This window comes from Cavia porcellus, unplaced genomic scaffold, assembly GCF_034190915.1.
Source record: "Cavia porcellus strain 051 isolate PalLab524CR breed Dunkin Hartley unplaced genomic scaffold, mCavPor4.1 scaffold_4, whole genome shotgun sequence".
Lineage (NCBI taxonomy): Eukaryota > Metazoa > Chordata > Mammalia > Rodentia > Caviidae > Cavia > Cavia porcellus.
In genome coordinates, this window is record NW_026947487.1 from 103,458,731 (window position 1) to 103,483,033 (window position 24,303).

The 24,303-nt window shown below is 43.8% G+C and overlaps 1 protein-coding gene across 8 annotated transcripts in view; it reads left to right on the plus strand.

Moving 5' to 3' along the window:
* Zfhx3 (zinc finger homeobox 3) overlaps positions 1-24,303 on the plus strand; it is a 242,061-nt gene that overhangs the window by 185,446 nt on the left and 32,312 nt on the right. For all 8 annotated transcript variants that reach the window (XR_010047021.1, XM_063247590.1, XM_063247596.1 and 5 more), the window contains one exon: positions 13,250-13,357. Coding sequence is in view for 7 of the 8 variants with exons in the window: in XM_063247590.1 (XP_063103660.1) it covers positions 13,250-13,357 (108 nt within the window). In the remaining variant the exon portion in view is untranslated. The remainder of the gene's footprint in view (positions 1-13,249; positions 13,358-24,303) is intronic.

The following is a 24,303-nucleotide window of genomic DNA, read 5'->3' on the forward strand; positions in this document are numbered from 1 at the left end:
CGTAATTGAAATTGCATTTCATTCATCTGGACATGAGGCAGGGAGGAGGCGGGGCAGAATTTTCCAGGGCAGTCGTCCATTTGCAGCTGATTCAACACAGAGCCAGGCCTGAAGACACTAACCTACAAACCATCAGAGGGAGAGCTGAAGAAGAGGTTCTAGGAATCAGACTCATTTACATAAATGAAACCAAGAAATCACACCACCACCCACGGCATGTACCACCTCTCACACGCGCGCACACATGCACACACACATGCTCCTGCAATGCATTTCTGAAAACTGGGAAATTAGCAGCTCAGGTCACCAGGGCATCTGAAGTTGGTCAGCACTAATCAGTTGTTTACAGCAGAAGTCTCCCCCACCCCCAGTATTTTCTAAACCTTAAAAAACCTTTCCCGGAATGTGGCGTTTGCAGGCCGTGGGCTGGTGGTGCACACAATGGCCGGACCGGGGAAGCAGGTTGCCTCAGTTACAAAGGAGCATGGGTGGCTCGAGGCAGAGTAGAAGAGAAATGGAGAGCCCTCACTTGACACCCTCTGACCTCAGCTGGTGGAGCTGAATGCTGGAGAGCAGGACTGAAATTGCAGTCACTTTAGATTATTTGGAGCTAGGAGAGGCAGGGAAAAAAGGGTCTGTTGACTACAGGAAGCTGAATTCTTCCTCTGCTGAAAAGCTTATTAGTGGAAGGGGAAAAAGCAATTACTAGGCTTTTGCTAGTTCTCTGCACTGGGATTCGGGGCTGTGACAGCAGCCCCATCACCAGTGCCGCGGACCTCACCCTGAATTCAGCATATCTGTGCTGGGCACTGTCCCAGGCCATTTGTGCTTCTGGGATCCCCCTTCCAGAAAAAGAGCCCAGAGGGGAGGCCCATGTGAGGGAATGTAAGAGGAGGAGGAAGAGAGAAAGAGCTGTCACTTGGCCTGTCGTCAGCTGTGATGCTTGTGTCTGGGCAATCTCATTACTTCTGGGAAGGAAGTTAACAGGGAGTGTTTGCTTGGAAGCATGGATACCTGTGTGTTAGTGGCCAGTTTTGTCTTGGAATGTGAGTTGTTTTGTTTTGGTTTGGTTTGGGTAGTCATATTTTTTTACCCTTGCTATGCTTTTTGTCTCAAAATGTTAAAAAAGAAAAATTGCTTTGAGTAACCATTAGTACCACTGTTTGAATCAATCACCTCAATGTCTCAGCTTTCGCGGAGAGAAGTTCCCAAGGTGGCAGCAGGTGCCAGCTGCTCTGCACAGACAGTCCTTGCTTCTGTGACAGGCAGCACCACCTTGAGCGCTTGCTCCCCCTCTGCTTCCGTCCTTCATCTTCTTAGGGCCTCTCTTTTTGGGTGCCTCGCTGTGCCCTTCCCTTCTCTGATCCCTGTCTCTCGCCTGCAGACCTGAGGTGCTTAGGATCACTTCCTGCAAAGGATTTTGTACTCAGACATGGTTATTTCTCCTTTATAAATGTGTTGTACTCGTGTATGCTTGTGTGTCTTCTCCTTATTTGGAATGACCTGCGTATTTATCCTTTTTGTATGTTTATACATAAAAAGATGTTTTGTACTTTTCTCCCTTAATTGGTCAAGCTAATTTTACACTGCTAGATTTTTAAATCATTGACCTGTTTCTTTTTTTGTTGCATTTGTCTCCACTTTTCACATGATTTCTCTCTCTCTCTCTCTCCATTTCAAAAATTTTATTGGTATATCATAGATAGATAACATTCATCATAGGGAATTTGTACATGTACATGCTATATCTTGCTTGTTCTTTTTTTCCCATTATCCACTCCTCCCTTCAACTCCTCTTCCCCTCCTTACAAACAAAAGCTTTATTTGCATTTTTTCCCCTTTTGATTCTCTTTTTTTCTTGTCCTTTTTCCCCTCCCCTGCCCTTGCAAAGGGGAACAAATGATTTCTCTTGAAGGCTCAGTTTTCTGTCATTTATAGTCTCCTGGAAAATTTTTTGTTCTTTGTAAACTTTCCCCAAAGTTTAGTAGATGAGGGAATTATAAGACTTTCTTTCGGATAGAAATTGACCTGTTTTGTCTATCATAATTTATAAGATCGGGTCTTACCTAGCATTATTTCTTTCAACTTCCTCATAGATTACTCTTTAAGACCTTCTTCTGTTTAATGATGTTGCTTGGTAAATGGGGAATCACTTTAGTCTTCTATAATCTCAGGTTCAACGGTGCCTTGTTCTTCACACCTTAGCTTGTTTCATTTCCTTCCTTTATAGAAAGCTAGGCCTAACAAAGTAAAGCAAGACTTTGCATTTGTTTGATGTTTCTTTTCCTAAATCTCTATCTATTTATGATCAAGTTTATTTCACTTGAAAAAAGTTGGGAAGGATATTCAAAGATTTCCTTATCAGAGAATTTCAAGTACTTTCTCCAGTTGCAAAGTGCACACAAAAGAATTAAACATCCATCTGTACTGTGTTCTTTAAAATGTAATTGTATACTACACATTTTATAGATTCCTTCCTTGTCTCAAGTACGAACTCTGTCACTAAACTATACTGTTCTGCCGAGATCTTTAATGAATGTCTCATCTTATGGCCACATTTCTTTTGTTTTTAGTTTCATGAATTTGGTTTCTAGTGTCCCTAGCATAAGAGAATATGGGTGTAAACCTAGAATTTCAATTACTTTGCTTGAGATGTTTGCCTTGATGATCACTGCTATGTGTTTTTGTGCCTTGAGATGATTTGCTATATAAATTTGGGGATATACAATGGAATGTGTTGCTTCTCAAAGGTCATTAGCCTGCTTTTAGGTCTCAGAAACTCCTTACAAAAAGCTAAAAAGATGCACACAGAATCCTGAGGCTCTGGGTAGCTCTGAGAGATTTAGAGAGGAGCTGCTATGACCAAAATCATTGTGAAAGGGCCATGGTGGGTGGCATTTTATTAAACCCTAGCAGACCATTTCGTTACTTAGGGTCCAAATTTTTAGGTAATACAGACTGTGGGTTCAACTATTAGCATTACTTTTAAGTTTTCACAAAGGAGGAAGAGGACCCAACAATTTCCCTTCTCCCTTTCAGCACAGAACTGTACAAGGTACCTGTAAAAAAGGACAACTATTTTGTAATTCCGTATGCTTCGTCTCCCCACCAGTACAGGAAGGCTCTTGAAGGTCAACCTTTGGATTTTCTCTGTACCTCGGCTTCCTGCTTTTCTTTCTTTGCAGTTTCCTAGGAACTGTCAACCGAAGCATGTTGCTACTGCTGCCTGTTTCAGACTGCAGTGCATTTGGAGACTTGGTGGTTTTGTAGAATGGCCTTTTGACTTTGCACGTGTAGATGCATCTTTAAATGTCTCAGGTCTGACCATAAAAGCTACTGACAGAGGCAGGCCCTGCTCTGCTTGCACCAGGAAATGTGTGGGAGGCACCCAAGGACTCCTCAGCATGCTCGAGCTGGAAGACTGTGTTTCTGGCCTCTCCAGGATTTATACATGTTTCTAGCATTCCTAAACAGATGCGGTGACCTTTGTGCTCGTTAGTGTATGGCCAAGGGAGAACAGGTTTAGCCAATGTTTTTCTGTGATTTGAAGTTGGCCTGATTTTTATTCCTCAGATTTGATATGGAAAGTTTAAGCCTTTGTTTGTGCTTTGTTTTTATGAATCAGCTTGTTTTAACAGCTGTGCACATAAGTGGCTTCTGATCATGCAAAATGAAGCTCATTGATAGTCATTCCCTCGCTCTGCCCCATCCTCTGGTAGGAGTAAACTATTATTTCTTCCTGACTTCTGTACTTCACAGGGGTAAAGATGCTTTCTGAATAGGTGAGGGACTTTGCAGACACTGTGGGCTTAAGAGTAAGGAACAAACAACCTCTCCTTTGTACGTCGCTTGAGACATGGTATTATTTTTCTTGGTTGTTTTGATGGGCATAAACTGTTTATCTCTTTCACTTTTAATTTGGTTCTTTGCACCTTTTCACACACAGAAAAATCTGTACTGTAATTCCCTTCGTCATTGTTAGATTTTTCTCTCCTCAGCACAAGAAGCGCCCTGCATCTGCACCACTGCCCCTCCACCTCTCCTTGCCTCGCTGTGGTTCTTGTATAGATTGCATCCATCACCACTGACGTTCCCGTTACAAGAGCCATCCCACAAGGTTTCGCTCATAGCCATTAGGTTCCAATCACCATCATTTAATATCACTTCTGGTACATCCTGTTCATTTCCCACACACCTTCATTTGTACACAGTTGCTTAAGTACTCTTACAGGCCCTCCCTTCTTCACTTTTTTCACCATCTATTGCAAACATTTTACAATTAAAAACATAAACATCATAGATTTTTTTCTTCCTCTTTTTTTTTTTTCATTAAGCATAAGATCCCTCTCTGATAAGCCAAGTTGGTTTGGGTTTGAGGTACCACTTTTCTTCAATGAAAGCTGTTAACTCTTTTTTTTAAAAAATGTACCAATTCCATCACTCAAGTATGTATATCTGTCTTGTCCCTTCTCTCCCCAGCTGTAGGAGCCTGACTGTGTTTATTTCAAGCGCAGTGTTATTAAAAGACAGACGCTCATAGGGACTGCTCAGGCCTTACACCTCGGGTGTTGTGAAGGTTTCAGGCAGATCTCTTCTGTTGAGAAATGTCCATTTCTACATAGGAGGCAGGAGAAGGGGGAACTGGTGCCCATCAGAGAGACTCCCCCTTTTTTGCATATCCTCATGCTCACCCAGTTGTGACCATGCACACACCCAGGATGATTCCTTCAAACCCACAAAGTGGTTTCTTCTGAGAAGCAATGTTTGGAGCCCCTTCTTCATCTGTGAGACCCTCCTCTTTCTACTAACTCCAGCAGTTTTTCCCTTTATCTATCAAATATTCCATTCCCTCTTTCCTGCCCTCGATTTCCCAGTATTAGAATCATTATCTCTCAAAACTACTTGTGTGTAACCAGCTGGAGAGGGGCGCCCTCCTTGGTACCAAGGACTTTCTTATTTTGCACGCCTCTTCTTTCCAGAATATTCCAGTTTGGTGTGAGGTTAAACTGTGCAAAATACTGTTTGAAAGAAAGGAGAAAAAGAGAAAAGAACTTGTCAAAATGCATTTGTTAGATCACGTTTTAAACGAAGTACAATTGAAGGTAGTTTTTGTCCAAAGAAAGGAAAAACCCTGCAAATCCACTGAGCTCCCAGAGAGCGCGCCTCCTTTGTGGCTGCGCTGACATTGAAGTGTAATTTTTCATGGTTATTTGGACTGGAAAATGGGGGGGAAAGGGAGAGATGGGTCTGCGATTATTTCCCATAAATGACAACGCAATCACATCACGCTCGGCTACAAACATGCTCAGGGAATTTGCCTTTTTTACATTTCATGTGTGAAAGCAACAGCAACAATCATGGCTCTGTAGAAATCCAAGGGAACTAATCCCTGCTGAATTTAGCTTACTTCAGAGTTCTGGGACATAGCTGGGTTTCTTATTTACTGTGGATTCCGAGACCATTTCAGGGTTGGGTTTTTATTTTACAAACTGGAACTCACACCTTTCAGTTATTTTTTTTTTTAATCTTCCTGTGAATAGCCACCAGGCGAGTCAGCGACATATTTAGTTCTGTTGTGCTTTGTCACTGCACATGTGCTTTTATCCTTTCTGGATTTCTGCAGGGGGCAGCCCAGGTGCTTTTGCTAAGAACACAGATAAATGGAACTTGTTGCAATGCTGGCTTTAGGCGTTTCCTCCCTTTTTCTCCTCTCTTGACCCCCACCCACCCCCTTAATTCTAGTGTGGTTTTGACAAACAGTTCAAATGACCAGGTGGCCTTGCCTGGGAGAGGAAAAATGGCAGGACTTGTCCCTCACCACACAATGGCAGCATTTTTCACTCCACGCTCTGGTGTTCTGTGCCGTTCCCACAGGAGGGACAGCTCAGAGCAAAGCGGAGACATTTTCTCCGGGAGGACCTGGCTGCTTTGGACCCACAGCCCGCTGTCTTCTGTCAGTGTTGGAGTTGGAGGTGAGGTCAGGTACAAAGGGAAATGGAGAGGATCCTGGACTTGTGTTCTCGTGGAGCTAGACTTCGCTGTACCCGGCGGGGGCCAGACACACAAGCTTCAGCTTGGGCCCGGCCTTCCCGAGTTGCCTCTGGCTGCACAATCCCCATTTTTCTTGTTTCTGTAAACAGTGGCAAGATCTTCAAATATACAAAAGCATAAATGGCCTCTATTCTCCAATTAGTCATTTTTAATAATACCCAGAGTTGCCTTCAGAGTGTTGATTTTTGCAGCCCAATGCCAAAAGAGAGGGTCTGCAGGGTGGGGGACAGGAAAGAAGACCAAGGCAGGGCAGCGAGGAGGGCAGATGCCTTCAGTGTGGGTTTTCCCATGGGCAGAGCCATCCTGGGCGGCCGGCAGCTTCCACTTGGGCTCTTCCAGCTCCACGCAGAAACGCCAGGCACAGCGGCCCAGGTGCATCCAGTAAGTGGGCACCTGGCAGCAGGCAGAATTCTTACGATCGCTTACAGGACTTTCGTGGGAAGCAGTTCTTTGCTGGAGGAAGAGCTTGTGTCTGACCTTTTCCACGTCCCTCAGTCTTTCTTTTGCCCGTGTCCCCTTCACTTTTGGTGGGCCAAGTTTGTTTATAAATGCCATCTTTGAGAAGATGATTTTGTTTAAACAACTGGTTAGGAGTTTGACCTTTTTTTTTTTCAAGCTACCACAGTGGGAAAATTACCTGTAGGAGCAGTAGGCTAAGTCCTGATCCTTCTCCCTACTGAGGAGAGCTTTTAAACAGGCAAGGAAGTGTAAAATGGTCAAGGCAGCAGCCAGAGGGACCTGGAGAGGCCCGGCAAGCAGGAGCAGAAGAGACCATTTTTCCTGTCATCCTGGGCAGAACGTGCTTCCCACTGAATGCCCGGGGCTCTGCTATGCTCTGCAGTTCTGATGTCTACTGGAAAAGAAATGACATCTTCTCCCGAGAAGGTGGGAAAATATTACACTCCTGATGAATAAATGAGCACTCCTGCTGCGGAGCCCTGCCTGCTTCACCCGCCCTTGCGTGCACACGTACACCCACTTACCTTCTGCCTTTGATGCTTCCTGCCTGGACGCTGACAGTTGTCTCTCAAGATAACCTACTTGCCAGTGTCGATAGGGATCCCAGGTTCTTCCTTTTGGGACTTGGCATTTCTTGGTGAATCTATAACTTACTGCAAGGGGGAAAGTCAAATGAATAAAGTTGAAGAACAGTTTAAGAAACATTCAAATGATTGTCCACCCATGACTTCTAGATAGATTTATAAATTCTCTGTTATATGTGCATGTATATGGATATGCCATCACTTTTACTAAGGTGCTTCGTGTAAGGTGTGTTAAGAGAACAGTTTGTATTTGTGGCAAATACTGTAAAGCACCTTCATTTAAGGGAACATTCCTGAGCTATGATCATCATCCAGAAAATGGTGGAGGTGAAGTCTCAGGTAGCTGCAAGACACCATGGAATTAAACCAGGGAGTAAGCATTTGAGATTTTGGAAGTGTTGCTGTGTGGCTTACTGTATTTGGATCTGGGTGGCTGTACAGTTAGTATACAGAGCCCCAGATTCTCCGGTCACTATTCAGTAAGATCTCACTTGCCAAAATGTCCCAAAGAGAGAATGGCATAGTTAGTGGTCTACAATAGCTATCAGAGTCACCGCCAGTAGCCTCTTCACTTCTGGCTGAGAGAAGACTGGACTAGAATCAACACACTGGGTACAGCATGGTTGTGTGTCCTTCAGAATTGCCAGTCACACCCTGTTATAAGTTTCTGTTGTAGCAGGACTTCAATGCATTTGAAATAAGCGATATAGACCTCCGACTCATTGATATTACAGGGTTTGCTTTGACTTCTGTTTGCAAAATGAAGCATGCATACTCTTTAGAATACGTATAACTAGTAGAAATTTCCCAGTGATATCAAAATACCAGAGAGACGGGACACACCTCAGGCTTCTGCCCTTGCTTTCTGGTTGCCAGCCCAGGCTGAACGAGGACAGCTGATTGGCCAGTGCACACAGGGAGGCTCAGAGTCCAGCGCCTACACAGGAGGTAGAGGGACGGAAGACAAAGCCCGGTCCCCGAGTTCCTCCTCCTCCCCACCGCAGAGACACCAGCAAACACCACTTGTAGCCGCTACCCTCTGTGTCCCTCTTGCTGGTCAGAGCATGTCGAGTCTTGAGTCTTTCCTGCCTGCTTCGGTGGTCGTCCTTGGGTTAATTGGGTTGAAAATGGAGAAAGGAAGAGCTTTAACCCTATCTTCAAAGTAAGCAGATTGGTTATTTTGTTTTTCAAAGAAGAGGTCCTATCTACAATTAAAACTTGTTTCTGGTAAACCTCATTCCAGGAAGGATGAGCTTTTAACAAAAGGCTTTTGACAGCTGCAGGCTATTTCATTTTTTTTAATGCCGAATGAAAAATCAATACATTTTTCTGGGTTATACATATTCAGAACAGGCGTGATATTTCCATTATAATGGAAAGTGGGTGTCTGTGCACATCTCGGCTGTCAGAGCTGCACCACCGCATTTTCCAAGCCACTGCTAAATATTTCAAACCTGATTTGATTGTGGTTCATGACAGCTAATGTTTCTCAGCTCTTGAGCCTGCCGACAGCCAAGCGTACTTTATCCACCCCTCCCCAAGCATTACTCCCCATACAGAAAGAGGAAAGAACAATTTCATTCTTTGGGGATCACAGATTGGTGTATTATTTAAGTTACACGTTCGTGGGAGAGCCTTGGGTACAAACACGCTGATTCTTAGGAGAATCTCCAAATTTCTGTCACATTGAGGCACTGTGGGGGCTTTGTCAAATCTGAATTAATCTACATTATCCTGTTAAGAATTAGGGGCCGAGGGACTAATCTTGATCATTGATTGACTCCCCTTTCTTTCAAGCCTGTAAGCGATTTGCAAAGTACCCCCAGTGGACACATTGCTTGGCCCCCGTTATTTTGGGGAGCTATGCCATTTTTTAACAACTGGACCATTTTCGTGGGTGATGCTCTCGGGGAGTGTACACAGTGGGTCGAAAGCTGACTTCGTGACAATACCACTTCTATTTTGGGCCTCTGCCTTGCACTCCGTCACAAACAAATTTCCAGGTGGTTCATAAAATGGTTACAAATTCCCATGGGGTTGCTAGTTGCCACACGCACCTCCTTTGGGAACAGACGTCACTATGGGTAAGGAAGTCACACGGTCACCTTTACAGGATGCTAAGTATGATATCTATGAAGAGAACAATGTCCATTGCCGCCTCAGTTGAAGGGGAATTTTCTGGGACTGTGGTCTCATCCTCTCACAAACCTAAGCTGCCTTAGGAGCTTTCCACTGGGATGCTTCCACCGGAGGGCTCTGCCCTTCATGGGAAACGTGAGTGAGGGGAGCAGGCCAGGTTTGGCCTGGTGCTGGAAGTACTGTCTGGGAGTTTTAAGAGGAGGTGGTGATAGAGATTGATTTGGTAGAGGCCTTCAGTTACTGTTTTGCATGGACATGAAAAGCAGAAAGGAACCCGAAAGACCTCCCTGTTTTTCAAGATTCGAATCTATTTCCCTGGGCCTTTCACATCAAAGCAAGACAGACCAGAGGAGGTGACCTAGCGTGAGAGCTGTTGTGGGATGCAGCCATTCAAGTTGGCTTCTGCCGGGGCACTTCCTCGGGGTCGGGTAAAGCTCAGGCCTGCCTGCTGCCAAGGATGAGGGTGGGGCTGGGAGTCAAAGATGACCTCCTTGCCCATCCAGGTCCTGGCCACAGCCTGGAAAAATCAATCGTGGTGTTCTCAGAAATGGTTGGGATTTAAAATACTACTAACCACTTTCTGGGGAAGTGGTTTTGATGTGTCTGTTTTGGCCTTGTACATGATATGGTGGCTGTTGGGTATTTTAGTGAAGGATAGCAGCCCCTTCCTCAGCATGAAAGACTTCTTCCAGATAAAACCTATCATCAGTCCAAGTCTTCACTAGGGCCTACCTTTTGTTTGTAGTTGATATTATGGTGGGAAAAAAAAAAAAAGAAAAAGAAAAAGAAAAAAGAGTGTGGCTTCCATAAATGACCCAGTGAAGGCTGCTCACTTCAGGGAGGATGGGCCATCAGTGAGCTGTGGGAAGAACTTCCTCCATTCTGGGCCCTGTCAGCGTATTTCCCCTAAAGGGAACAAGAGCTTGATAGCAGCCCCGGCCGCTTGGCCGGTACTACACTTGATCTTAGCCAAAAGGCTGGGAAGGGACCGCTTGGCGTGTAGATAAGGCTGTGTTTAGAACTGGATGTCCTTGCGTCCCCAGTGATGGAGACCAAGCTCTTCCACGGATGCCCGAGGTCTGGTTCTTGGTGAGAGGACTTGCTTTACAGTTTTGGGACCAATAAAACACACACATTGTCCACAGTGCATCATGAGCTTGAGCCATCCAGGCAAATTTGCAGTTAGTATCCCTGCTTTTAAATGATTTCTCTACCTTTATTGGTATTCCGAGCTCACAGTTTTCCAGTTACTGTCAGCCTGGGCTTTCATCCATTTTAAAGAACATTTTTCCCCCTCTCATCGTTGATGATGATGGTATAAAGACAGATGGTGTAACTGCTTATGAATGTCCTATTTTATTTCTCCAGGACCAGACAGTTCACTTGGAGATGTATATTATTTCCACATGCTTAGGTTAGGCGGCCCAGACTTGTCTGCCTCCTGCAGCCTGCTGCCCTCCCGGCCTTGCCATGCAGAGGGCGACACCTGTAGGTGATAGGTGGAACTGCAGGCAAGCTCAGGCTTGGAATGGAACCTGGTTTTTAGCTGGGATAAAGACACTGACCCCTTGCAAAGGGAACTGACTAGTCTAGAAGTTTCTTAACCATTTCTTCCATCTTGCATATAGCAGCCTTGTAGTGACTTATCCACAAATAAAGGTAGGGCTAGGAATCCAAGAAGGCTTGATTTATAAATCTCAAAGGAGAAAAAAAAGGAGCAAAAAGGAATAATCTCTATGGTTTACCTTCTCACTAAAATTCAGCCGCCTTCATTTTCTGCTTGCACTGGGGCAGAGAGGGGATAAAGCAAGAGCCCCGGTGGAGCCCCGGAATGGAGTGCTCCGCGGTGTGCACAGAGCACGGTCCCGGTGGAGCCCCGGAATGGAGTGCTCCGCGGTGTGCACAGAGCACGGTGCGGTTTCCTTGCTCGTTGCACCAGTGATCTGGTTATTCTTCAGTCTCAGTCCTCTGAAGAGATTATTTTGGCGGGGCGGCGGGGTGGGAGAAGACTCAATGAACTGGAGTGGGTGCTAGGGATCCGTGAGTTTTTAATTCTCTGTCCTGCCAGCTGCATGCCACATGATGAGCAGGACAGCGGAGATGACCGCTCAGTGGGTAAATCTCCTCCTCTGCGGAGTAGTGAGTCAGGCACTGTTCATCACCACAATGGGGTGTTCTCTAATTTGTAGGTATCAGACTGTCTCCACCTAAGCTGATTGTGCGCGTGCACACTAGGAAAGGACCATTGAGCCATCTCTTTGTGTAAATTTGTTTAACGTATCACTACTACAGATGTTTCATGTCACATCATGTATTTGGACAAATGAGTCTATTTTAAGAGACCTGGATAATTTGGGTAGACACAATTTAATAATATTGATTGACTATATGCCAGTATCACCATTCAAAAATAAATTTCATAATTATAGTGTTGAACCGTTTTATCAAAAGCCTAAAAATATGCGTGGATCATCCTACCTGAGCATATTCAAGATGGTATATATATCATGCTGTGTAACTTGCTTCTTACCATTCGGCTAACATACATATTTTCTCTCTAGTAAACGGTGTATGGTATTAATATTGGGCTGTACAATGGATTAACTTCAAGCCATGGTTGCCTGGTTTTTCTCTGTGTGAACTAAGGGTAGGGCAGGGAGACTTGATGCTAACTTTACTATGTAACGAGACAGAAAGTAGTCATCGAAATTTTATGTGGAGCCTTTGGTTGGAGACTAAAATAAGCAGCAGCTTATTTCATCTGTGTTTCTCGTGACCACCACATAAACTGCTTCCTGTTGGTAATGAAGAAAGAACATTCTCTGACTCCTAGCTAAGGTATTCTAGTTGTTGGTCTCCATCACTCTGGAACAGTTAGGAAAATCTGATTCTTTGAGTGTTTTAGAAACTCTGTAAGGTCAATTATTTTAACTCCTCTTTATTTCCTCTGTCTGATAAAATTTAGAGGCTGTTTTCTAGAGTGGCAGAGGGAGGGCATAACACCCGACTGATTTAAAAGTAGGGTTGGAGAGATCCATTGTGGTATCAGGCAGAACCGTAGCCAGCATTCTAGATTATAGCCTCACCCCTGGGCCTTCTTGGGTCTTATCTGGTACTTAACTCAGGTGACAGATACAAATGTCCTTGCTCTTATGGCTGTAAACCCAGAAAGGTGTGTTCTTAAGAGTCTTCTGATAATTTTATCATTATGAAAATGATTTTCTTGGTCTGTTTCATTTATTTGTGCACTCAAATTGAATGTCCCCCCATTTGGGAAAATGATATTTACTTTATAATCAGCCTAATTTGGAAGTAGCCATACTTCTTACCTTCTCTAAAACACTATTTGCTGAACCAGAGACATTTCATGCATTAGTTTTAAAACAGGAGGGACTGTTCAAATTTCTACTCTTTTGCCTCTCATCACTGACTCAAACATGTCCATAAGATGCTTTTGTGTTTCTAGAATTCTTTATGTTGCTGAAATCATATCACTGGTAATGCCATGCCCCTTCATGATATGAATGACTTGTGAAAACGTCTCACTACAATCTGGCATGTGCACAGGCATCGGGTAGGCCACCTGAGAGCCAGTGACTGGACCTGGTCTGGTCCAGGACGGGGATGCTCTGAGGATGGAGCTAGACGAGAAGTGAACTCATGGCTACGTTTTTGCATTTTCAAATGTAAAAGATTTGTCTGCACCTTTGAGGTGGAAATGGAATTATGGTTTCACCAGGATTGGTTTTCTAGTTAGAAAAGCACAAGTGTGGCTTCAGAATCTATCTAGGAATACCAAATGGCCACACATCTGGAGCAAGTTACCGCCTCATATCGACTGCTTTTGCAGACCTGGATATACCGTTGGCAGAGTCAATCTCTCAGGGAGCCCTGGGAAGAGAGAGGAGGGACACACTCATTGGCATCTGTGTTTTGTGCTTGCTAATTCATTACAAAAGGGGCATAAAAGTCCTTCACTGTGTTTCTTATCTTTGACATTCTTGCTTCTATTGCAGAAGAAGCCATTGAAGATGTTGAAGGACCCAGTGAAACAGCTGCTGATCCAGAGGAGATTGCTAAAGAGCAGGAGAGTGCAGGCGAAAAAGACCAGAGCAAGTGGACAGGTGTGTACATGGCTGCCCTTGAGTCCTACAGTGCTTCTCCCCTGGAGGAGTGAGGCCAACAGGTCAGGGACTGGATGCTTCCATAATCAACCCTGAGAAACTATGTTGGCTCGACAAGGAGGAGAGCAATTTTGTTTTGCTTTTATGAGTGCTCACTTTCAGTTTTCTTTATTAAAGAGTTTTAAAAGTTATTTTGGTGCTAAAGCCAACTTGTATATGGAGCATCCTGGTACATCAAGCTCTGTGCTAGGGACTTCTGGGTTTTTTAGGTCGTATTTCTTGGGTAGCTCTTCAGTGTTGTTTTACTCTTTATTTTCTTCTCCCTCTACCAAAAGTCCAGCAGAGAGATTTGTCATGAGGAGCTTTGTTAAAGTCATCTGATTCTCAGCCTCAGGGTTCGCTAGTAGAGTCAGCAGTGAAGGGTGAGCTTTGTCCTGCATTTGGAGGTCTGGGCAGGGCTAGCATGTTCTTCACGGGCTGCTCCGTCCCCCAGGGCCAGCACCCACATGCTGCAGTGCACCTCCAGGGCAGATGGCCAGTGCAGCCAGGCAGGAGGACGTCTTACCAAAGGCAGAAGAAACTGAAGAGCCCAAGATAGGAAGTGCTATTTTTGGAAAAACTGGTGTTCAGAGAAGGGGAACAGCCATTTCGCAAGATGATAAGATTTCTGTATTGAGGGAAAGAAGAGCTGAGACAAAGAAAAAAGCTCAGATTTTCTGGGGAGGAGCAAAGGCATTTCTGAGAAGACAGATAAGTCTCCCAGGAACCCACAATAATAAGAGGAAATGATATGACAGACAACAGAAATTATTTTATTTGGTCAACCTAATTATTACTGTCATTGTTAACATTGCAATACTTGCATGTTTTTTTTTTTTTTTTTTTTTTTTTTTTTTTTTTTTTTTTTTTTTTTTGAGAAAATATTTACTTTCTAAGGTCCGTATTGGTTGGGCCTTTGTTACTTTTCCAGGCAAGACTGTTCTTAAATCATGTTCAGTGTTGGCCTTCACTATTTAAACAAGATACTGAATCTTGGAGAGAGGCCAGAGGAGAGCAATGAAAGTGACTGAAGGCTGAGAAATACTGCCTATGAGGAGGGGCTGAAGAAACTGGGGCTGTTCAGCCTGGAAAAGACAGAGTCAAGAGGCAGATAAAGGCTCCCAAATACCAGGAGGGATCCAGCAGAGGCTGCGACCCGCTGCTGTTCAATGTTTCCTGGCAGACAGTGATGGGCCAGAGCCACAGCTGAATGAATGGAGAGGGTCCCAACCACATTTCACCTTCCATGCTGCTTGCTGGCCCTTCTGAACGAGGCTCTGTGGGGCCCAGAGGCCTCTCCTTGAGATAACTCTGAAGTACAGGGTCAGGCATACTGGGGAGGATTTGTATGGTAGGAGCAAGGTGGACACTGGACATCTGTGCTTAGTGAGCCCTTGGATGTAGTAGGGAGTATTTCTGTCCATGTTGCTCTGCATGCACCAACATCTGAGTTTTTGCTATAGCATTAAGGTAACTAAACACATGGTTGTGCTGGCAATCAAATATTTGACTGGAGGAGGTAAACACAGGAGAGGATTTCACTAACAGTTTAAAGACTGAGTGACCTTCTGGGCCATCTGTTTGTTGTCACAGTTTAGGAGGTTGGTTTCAAATCATGACTTTTCCACATACTACGCGTGTGACTTTGCTTAAGGTCCCTTTACCTTTCTATACCTCTGTTTCATCACATGAGGTAAGGATTAAAAAATAGTACCTATTGCCATAAAATTGCTGCAAGGAATATTTGAATGTGGGAAACGTATGTGCAGCATATAGTAAGCTCTGTGGTAAGGACTTTGTTTAACAGCTTAGTTGAATCAGATGAAGAAAACTAAATAGTCATTTTCTCTTTGGTCCTCCACTTGAATGTAAGACTGAGTCTAACAGCATGTGGCTTCTGGGGATCTTGAAAAGCTTGCAGAAACAACATACAGGGGTTTAGTAGGATCATGTAAATAATATATGGTGCATATATTTCCTGTATTCTGTGTGCTGATTGCTATGAAAACAATGAAAAGTAGCCACTGCTTACAAAGCTACTATGTGTTGTCCCCTATATCAGCATCATAAAGATGTGCTTCCCAGTCCTTACAACCAGTATACGACAGGCTTTGTTGAGGGCAATTCAGTGCAATCTTATTCACAGTGTTTGTAATTCAGTGGGAATATGTCTTCATAGTGCTAGTGGACGCAATCAGGAGACTACTAAAAGACATAAAATGAGTACCATAAAACTGAATATCTTTAATAAGGCTTCCCTTTCTCATGCATTTATTCAAGCAATGGGCTGACTTAATCTTTACCTCCAAAAGACAGAGAGAAAGAATGAATACGGATGAATGAATAACACATAGAGGCGCACCTTGCCAGCTATACAGTAGTGGGAAGAGAAGGGAAAGTTCTTCCCTGATTCCTGCAAATGGTCCTCTTTTGACCTGAAGCATAATTTTGTCTATAGCATCTGAGTACATAATGACAGGCTTTATTAAGGTACTTGGGCCAATTTGATCCTGGAATCAACACAGATGCCAGCAACCTCTTCTGAGCTTTCTTTTGGATCCTTAGTATTTTATATAAAATATCTATGTTTGTTCCATTTACTCCCTAAATTGAGCTGTTCCTAGCTGATTAAATGTGATGGGAAGTGCTTCCTTGTGGCAAATAAATAGTGATTTCACAATTTGTTCTGTTGATTAGTGGCTGCTCATGATGCAGATTAATAATATTTCAGATGGGCCTGGATAATTGGCATTTTCTCAGCTATTGATTTTGTTTGTGGGGTTTGGGGGTTTGTGCAGGAATGGGTAATCCTTACTAAAACTTTTTAGTTATTTATTTTTTATTGGAGTGGGACTCCTGGCTGCCTTTCCAGATATCCCTGTTCGAGATTCTTTTATTTAGGTGTGTATCACCTGGGGTGGCAGCAGGATAGTGATCTGAATCACAGCAGGGTCAATTCTGTGATCCAGGACGAGTCCCTATTTGGTACAGGGCACTGGGCAAAGTTCCACTGGTAGCAAATTCGGTGAGACTATTCCTTCAGGAAGTACAGCACTGTGCCAGGGACTTCAGGAACACCTATCATCATAAGATCAGGATTACTATAGACCAGCAGTGCCCAGTGGAACTTCTTGTGCTTGGGACTTCGGCATCTGAGTGAACAATACAGTGGCCACTCACCACATTTGGCTATTGAGTGGCTGAAAGATAGAAGAATTGAATTTTAAATGTTATTTAATTTTAATGAATTCCAGTTTAGAGCCACACATGCAGCTGTAGATACTCAAAAAGAACAAAACAAGCCTGGAAAGACTGCATCACAAGTGTAACATTATAGGTCTTAAGGGGGCATCAAGCTCTGACTTCATCCTAGGCACCATTTGATGCCTGTTCTTCCTGGCAAGCGGGCCATGATGGCTCACAGGTGCACAGGTATTGCTTCCTACAGCCTTGGGTCAGCCAGGTGGGCTGAGGGCTTCTGATGCAGGGTCAGTTGCAGCTTAATCTGTTTATCCCAATTTCCCATCAATTTCTGTTTGTACCATGATGTGAAACAAAGCTAGGAAGCCCTGCTTCCTCCGCATTACTGTATCTCATTTGCGTCTCACCCCTACTCTGTGATCTAGGCATTGTACTCCTCCTCCTTCCCACCTTTGCTGTTCTGCAGGTACGGAAACTGAGCTCTAGAAAACTCAAGCAAGTTGCCAGGTGGTATACAAATAGGTTCAGACTTGCATACTGCTTTGCCACCTACTCAAACCTAGGACACTGCACAAGCGCTAACCAGCATGCTGGACCATGCTCTGAGAATGAGTGTTCAGTCTCATCATCTGATCTAGCTTTCCTATTTTAGCCTGAGGAGTTTGCACTTTCCCAAAGCTGTGCAATGAGAAGAGTCTACAACAGCCATTTATGTGTTCAAAACAAACTGGATTGGCAGCCAGCTACGTGCCATTTCATGAGTCAGTACCATACTCAGTCTGACAGCAGGCTAGTGTCACAGGAAAGATCTCATAAGTTTGTAGTTAGGAAACCCACCAGCTAGTGAATGATCTTAGTTGAGGGACTTGGAATTCTGGTAGCCTTGGATAGCCAATAGTGAGACGCTTCCTAACCTAGCCACCTGCAGGTTCTGTGGTGATGAGTGGTGGCACAGTGGCAAGCCCTTGGTAAACAAGGGTGCATTTAGCCAAGGTAACAGTGACGCTGGCTCCTGGGCCAGTGGTGGGGGAAGGGGCGAGGAAGCAGAGGAATGTTCTTTGAAGCAAAGAATGTTCCCTAATGCACAGTTATTTTCACTGTCCAACTTTGTGGTTTTCCCTTTCGAAATGGAAAAGTGACCCCTTGTTGTCTTTTACCAGAGTGGATTTGAATGTGTGTGTTCTAGATTGAAGAGCCCCCAGTGCCAGCCACTAAACAATGATTAATGCAGTGATTAGTCAATCAATCATTAATTGCTGTAAATTAAGTGATATACAATTAATGTGATACTTTATCACCAATAATTAGGGGGAAAAATTGAACTCTTGGCAAAGAATCATAGCAAGATGGTTATTTAAACGCTGTAGCTGCCATGGTTTTTAGCCACAGAGCACCACACTGGGTGTAGTTAAGGCAATTTGAGACATGATGACTGGGGGGTATTGGTGCTTTTTTAAAGAGGCGCAGGGGTGGAGAACTAGCTTGGCTTAAAATGACACCGTGATAAAGTTTCAAAATTCCCTAACTGATGTTCATGTGTATATCTCTGTAAAATTTTCAGTTAGAAATGTAGTTTGAGTGTTTTCTAGAAGGGCCTGCAGGGATTTTTATTTCTTTTTAAAGCCAAGATGCTCACCCAACACACAGCAATTAGTGCAGTGGAGCGTCCCTGATTTGAATCTATGGAAGATTGCTATTAAGGGAGGTATTAATGGGCCGGCAAGGTCTGGGCGACTGTTAGGGAAGAGTGTGTTTATGGAATATGGTGCTGGCAGGCATGATTTCAATCGGATTTGACATGTTTAACATAAATGTATAGTGTACAGCTCTTCCTGCATATGAATAATTCCTACAGGACCCACTCCCTTTCTAATTACTGAGGCTGAAAAAAAAAAGCAGGTCAGGCACATCCTGGTGGAAATCTATTACCAGCCCTCCCTGTACTCTCCTTGTTGTTTACAACTCTGTATAAATAGAGATGCCATTGTATGAGGAACTTAGTGCCTGAAATGTAATCTGTGACAGAATGGAAAGGGACTGGAAAAAAGAATACTGCCTCTTCCCACCCCACGTTAGTCAGGTCTACCAAGATAAAAGAAGGTATTTGCTAAGAGGAAGCACTGTATTAGGAAAAGCACTGGTCTGGAATGAATTAGAAGCCCTGAGTTTAAGGCCTGATTTTGCCACTGTGATTACCTCCATAACTTCAGCCTCTGGACCTCAGTTTCCAAATCTGTAAAATGACAAGATGGACTTAATGGGTTCTTACAATTCCAAAACTTCAGAAGTATATAATTGGAAGAGGGGCAGCAGCAGAATAATTTAAACCTCAAAGAATATTATTAGAGTTACAACACTGGTAACTTTCAAAGATTTTTCTAGTCTGTGGCTAGTTAATAAGCTTGGATTCAAAGGCTAAGTAGAGGGTTCAAATAGACTTTATCCACAGAGATCAAACAGCAATCACCAAACTGCTGGTTTTCCGTGGAGTAGCATAGCATTACATGTGCTCATCTCATTCTTGGTTACTGTGACCCTCACACTGCTGGCGGAGATGGTATGATGTGGACATCGGTGGAGGGGTTTCTAGATTCTCATGTGGGTGCCACCGGTGTACAACCTCGTGTGGCTGGAAGCCAGGCCATTCACTACCGCCACTCAGCTGCAGTGGTCATGTGGTCTAACTGTAACCTTCAGACACACGTGCCATTTCTGTCTCTCCAAGTAAATTCGTCTTCTCCGAGGGCGTCGTAAGGGAGTGCTGGGAGCCCAGCTTGCACAGCCCCTCTGTCATTTGCATTCCTGCCAGTGGAAACTGTTCTTGGTTTTATGCTCTCACACACACGCGAATTGTGTGGCTGGGTCAGCTTTTCCAGAGCACACTCGTTCCCTGCTCTCCACTCTCTTTTTTTTCCAGATCACTTTAAGTATAACTTGGCTATGTAAAGTCACTGCAGGCAGAAGTCTGTCTCACAATGGAAAACAAACCATGAACTATTTTTATGTGGGAAGTAAAAATAGATAGAGGGTGTGGTATATAGCTAGACTTGCTTAAATTCCAGTAATTCAGAGGCTTTAGCTTTGAGGAGTTCTAGAAGTATCATATGGAATCACGTACTTACGGCACAATGTAATGAAAGTTATCAAGATATAGATAAGGGGCAGTAAAAATGTAAATTAAGGAGCAAATCATGTTATCCTTATAGAAAAGATAGATTTGCCTATGATTCTTTAAAAGGTGGCTATGTGATAATCTTTCCTGTTTTGTTCTAGTGTTAGCTTTGTGCTGACAGAAAAGCACCTCCAGGATTAGAATCATAATCAAGACTTTAAAATATACCATAGTCCTTTCTCAGGAGTGTCAGAGTACTGGGCTCCCCTGTTTTTCTTAGGTGCCGTGTTATCTTTATTTTGTAGGCTACAGAACTAGTGAAACCCATAGTTATGAACTCCTGGGTATCAGAGCTGTGATCAAAAACCAATTTGTAATGAAAGAAAGAAAGACAGACAGACAGATGGTAACAACAAATCCGTTTGCCATTTGGGTCAGAGGTACGCATGATATCTTTTATACATATTATAAAGCCAAAGGGCATATGACAAAGGTTTTTTTTCCATATATAAAGACTAGAAGAGAGAATTTGTAAATACTGTACTTCTCTAGATGTCAAACAACTATCGGCTGTTTATGATCAGGGATGATGTGACATTTGTTGGATTTTGTAATCGCTAGCACTTAGCAGGTGTTTAGTTATCTTTCAGATGTCGCATTAGCAATCAGGTGGTAAAATCAGATGACATAAATACTTTCCAGCCCAGATGTTTCTGCTGTGTAAACAGCAAATCCATAGGTTAGTAGGATTGTTCTATGTTGCTGAATGGAAATGGTAAATTTAGAGTGCTCATATTTATCCTGAAAAGCTTCTACATGGATCTGTATTATTTCCCTGATATTTCTCAGAATGAAACCATAGCAACAGATGTTCGAGTTCTCACTAGACTTTGAGGTAGGCTGCTTGTTGTCTGCTCTTCCACAAGCCTCATGGATCCCTCAGTGTAGATACTGTGATCCTACCGATAGATGAGGAAACCGAAAATTCAGTGTAGTCAAATCACATGGTTGGAGTTACACAGCCAGCATCTGAGCCAGGGTACAACCAGCACTGCAAACCACTGGACTTTATTACCTAACGGGGAGCACTAACACTTTCATGTTAAGAAAATTCAACCACAGGAAAGAAAATGTGAGAAACATCCTAAGGATGTCTCATTCCTAAGGAATCTCTAAAGGTGTAGGGGAGCCACCTCCTCGCCCCTCACACAGATTGCTTACCCCTGGCTTTTGGAGTGTTATGAATAAGCCAAATGTGGGGACTCTGGAGATTGGGAGAAACATTGGTAAATAGTGTAAACCTCTGTGCTGTACAAAATACCACGGGAAGCTGATTTGAGATTCTTGATGCTTTAAGCCATTCGGGGAGAGTGAAGAAATATTCCTTTTTTCCAGTCTCCTCAAGGGTCTGAGAAAAAACTCTTTAGTAGGTCTTGGGGAAAATTGATTCATCAGAATAATAAGAAGTTATATCCAATACTTCTTTGAGTCTGTCACCGTACCAAACACACACCCAGATCTTAGGTGTTTGTTTTCACAAGTTTGATTTTCTTAAAATTTAGCAACTTGGGAAGGTAAGTTTGGAATGGAGAAAGAGCTTGGAGCATTGTCATATTCTACTCTGAAAGTCTGTGCCTGTTGGGGCCCAGAGAGCTTACCTAACCTAATTAATGTTTAATTCAATGGTGACTTAATGAGCTTCTATTAATTACTTTTGGCCTGGTCCCATGACTGGCAGTACCACTGGTTTTGACGTGTCTTACACCTCTGGGTGTTTTCCTGATTCAGTGTAACGATCTCTAAGGTCTTTCCTGCTCTCATTATCTCCAGGTCTATGGTCACTCCAAGTCAGAGAGCAGTGGGGTAAGTGTGGAACTCAATGTATCCTCCAAATATAGTCACAGCTGCCGATGGCATCTGGGCAAAACCCAGGAGAAGACAGGTCCTTTGGGGGAACTTATGAGAGGCCAGAGGCAGACAGGCTGACCTAAGTACTGCAGAGTCAGGAATCAGAAATATTTATCAGGTTCCCCATTCCTGGCATGAGCTGGGCTTGTGGGGTGGTAGCTTGTGTCTGGAAGTTACTAAATAGACCAGCAGCTAACATTGGTTGAAATGATGTGGTGCCTGTGTTTTAACTGGTAGCTCATTCGCAAACCTGACACAGAGGGAGCAAAGTATCTTGAAACTGCAATGCAAGATGTCCTTTTGGGAGCTCAAATCAGTGGAGTTAAGCAGCCTTATGCATATTTCAACAAGGAATTAGCACAACAGATTGATGTCTGTGATGTAGGGCTTAGTACTGTTTTCTCCCCAGTGATGTACAGCAAGCCGCAGCATCCACCAGTCAGCATGGGCCCACCCTTCTACCTCAAGGCTTCAGGAGCGTACCAGAGAGGCAGCTTGCTGGGAAAGCGGTTGGCCCCACAGCTTGGCGCCTGACCCCCCACTCCCAAAGTGCCGGCTTGTGCACACAGGCGCTAAATATGATCTACACATTCGTCTAGGGCTGAAGCAAAGGTACTAGTAAGCTGGTGAGGCCTACGTGTGCCTAGATCAGGGTAACCTGCACTAAAAAAGCTGCTTCCTGTTGTGCAAGGTGGAAAGAGCCCACAGCTGTTTGCCCTCTTTTCTTCCTGTAGAGGTTCTGCAGGGCACATGGGAAGAATGGGGTTTCTGTAAACAAAGCAGCCTGTCTTTATGCTGGATTATATTGCTGACAGTACATAGAGATTATTCCTTCTGAATTTCTGGCTTTGAAAATGTGCCTGATTTGTTTGTAGAGTGAGCACATGTTCCCTGAGCCATATTTAATCCTTCACTTTTGGCCTGAGGGAGAAGACACCTAGGCTTTGAGACCAGGCCTGCCTTCCTTCCAGTGTACGTGAGAGGGTCATGTGGTCAGATTCATTTGAAAGTGGACTCACAGATCTGCGTTGCTTGCTGGGTCCTCTCGTTTAATGCTAGTCAGACCACAAAGCATGTGGCTCCCACGGCCACAGAAAGCTTTGGCTCTGGCAGCTATTCTCAAAGTTTGGTTCCTGGACCGTCAGCATTACCTGGGAACTTACTGGAAATATAAATTCTGTGACTCAGACCCACTAATCAGAAACTCTGGGGTGGGGCCTGTGGTCATTGTGGTAATGAGCCCTCCAGGACTTTCTGATGCATTTGCGGAGTTTGAGAACCCAGGGCTACAGTCTCATTGACAAATAGAAGCTTGTGAGACCTGTTTCTTCCTGTAACTGGACAGCAAGACAGAAGAGGGCCCTGGAAGACTTCCTGAGTCTTGGCATATGTAGGCAGGAGTGGCAAGATTGGGGATGAGAGGGAGGAATGGCCAGAGAGGCAGGTCACAATGACAAATGATTGAAAACTAGAGCTCTTTAACTAGACTGGTTACTAATTAACATCTAGGTAAAGGGTACATGGACCCTCTCTATACCTACACTGTTCTTGCCAAATTCTTGTGAAACTATAATTTATTTCCAGACAAAATAATAATACCCAAGAGCTACTGGATTTTATCAAAGCACTGCCCTATTTCATTCACATTTAAATTGGATAATTCAAATTTTATAAATACAAAGTAATTCAAGTATAATTCAAATTTTCTTTGAGGTCCTTTCTAGAAACAAAAGTCTAATGTGATCAATAGGTCCTGCCATACCTGTGTCAACATAATGTTCCTCTTTCTTGGGTAGGTGGCTGTACCTCTCTAAATGTTTTCTAGAAATGTGCAGAGCAACCTGGCTTGCAGCTCCATTCCTAGGCCTGGGACTGTGTTTTGATAGAATGTTCTCAATCTCAGTACTGGCTTTGGGACAAAGAAAAGAAGCCCCAAGTTCCTTTCAGCCGAGGCAGATGCATCAGCACCTGCTAAGTGTTCACATGCATGCCTCTGCTTCCCCTAAGGTCTCCTCAATTTCTCTTTTGAAACATCATTCAGTGCCTGGTTGGAGGCAGCATGAGACCCAAGTTGGCAGCAAAGCAGAGGAAGAAACTCTTGTTGTCTGTATTAGGAGAGGAAGAGAATTTAGCCAGATCTCTGGTCATTTATCAAGTGCAGTAGCTCCACAGAAGATGCGAGGAAGAAAGCCCAGTCTGTCCTCTGGGGAAGGAATTGCAAGCAAATGCCAAGCTTAGCTCCACTTTCATTAACAGTATGAAGATCACAAAGTCCAGAAGCACAGACGACCTTCTGGATACACGGCTTTTCTGGTGTTGAGAGGGAATGTGAGGTCAGTGAGAAGCTGAGGAGAAGGGCTATGAAAAGAACTCACTAAATCTTTCATTTAACTGTAATTACCTGAATGATCATTTTCAGATCGGGTGAAATGTCTGTGTACCATGTTCAGTGGTAGCTATTCCAACTCAAACACTGATTATGGGGTCGTGTGGAAAAAATGTTTTCCCCTAGTCAATGGAGATAGATAAAACATTGCTGTAAATTTCTGGGGCAGGTGGCAAGCTGGTTTACGGAATGCAAGGCGATGAGAACTTCTGGCTTACGGAAAGTAGCATGAATTAATAATCATTTAATTGGCTCCTCCATTATGTTGCTGGTTTGGGAGATGGAAGTTTAGATGGAGGT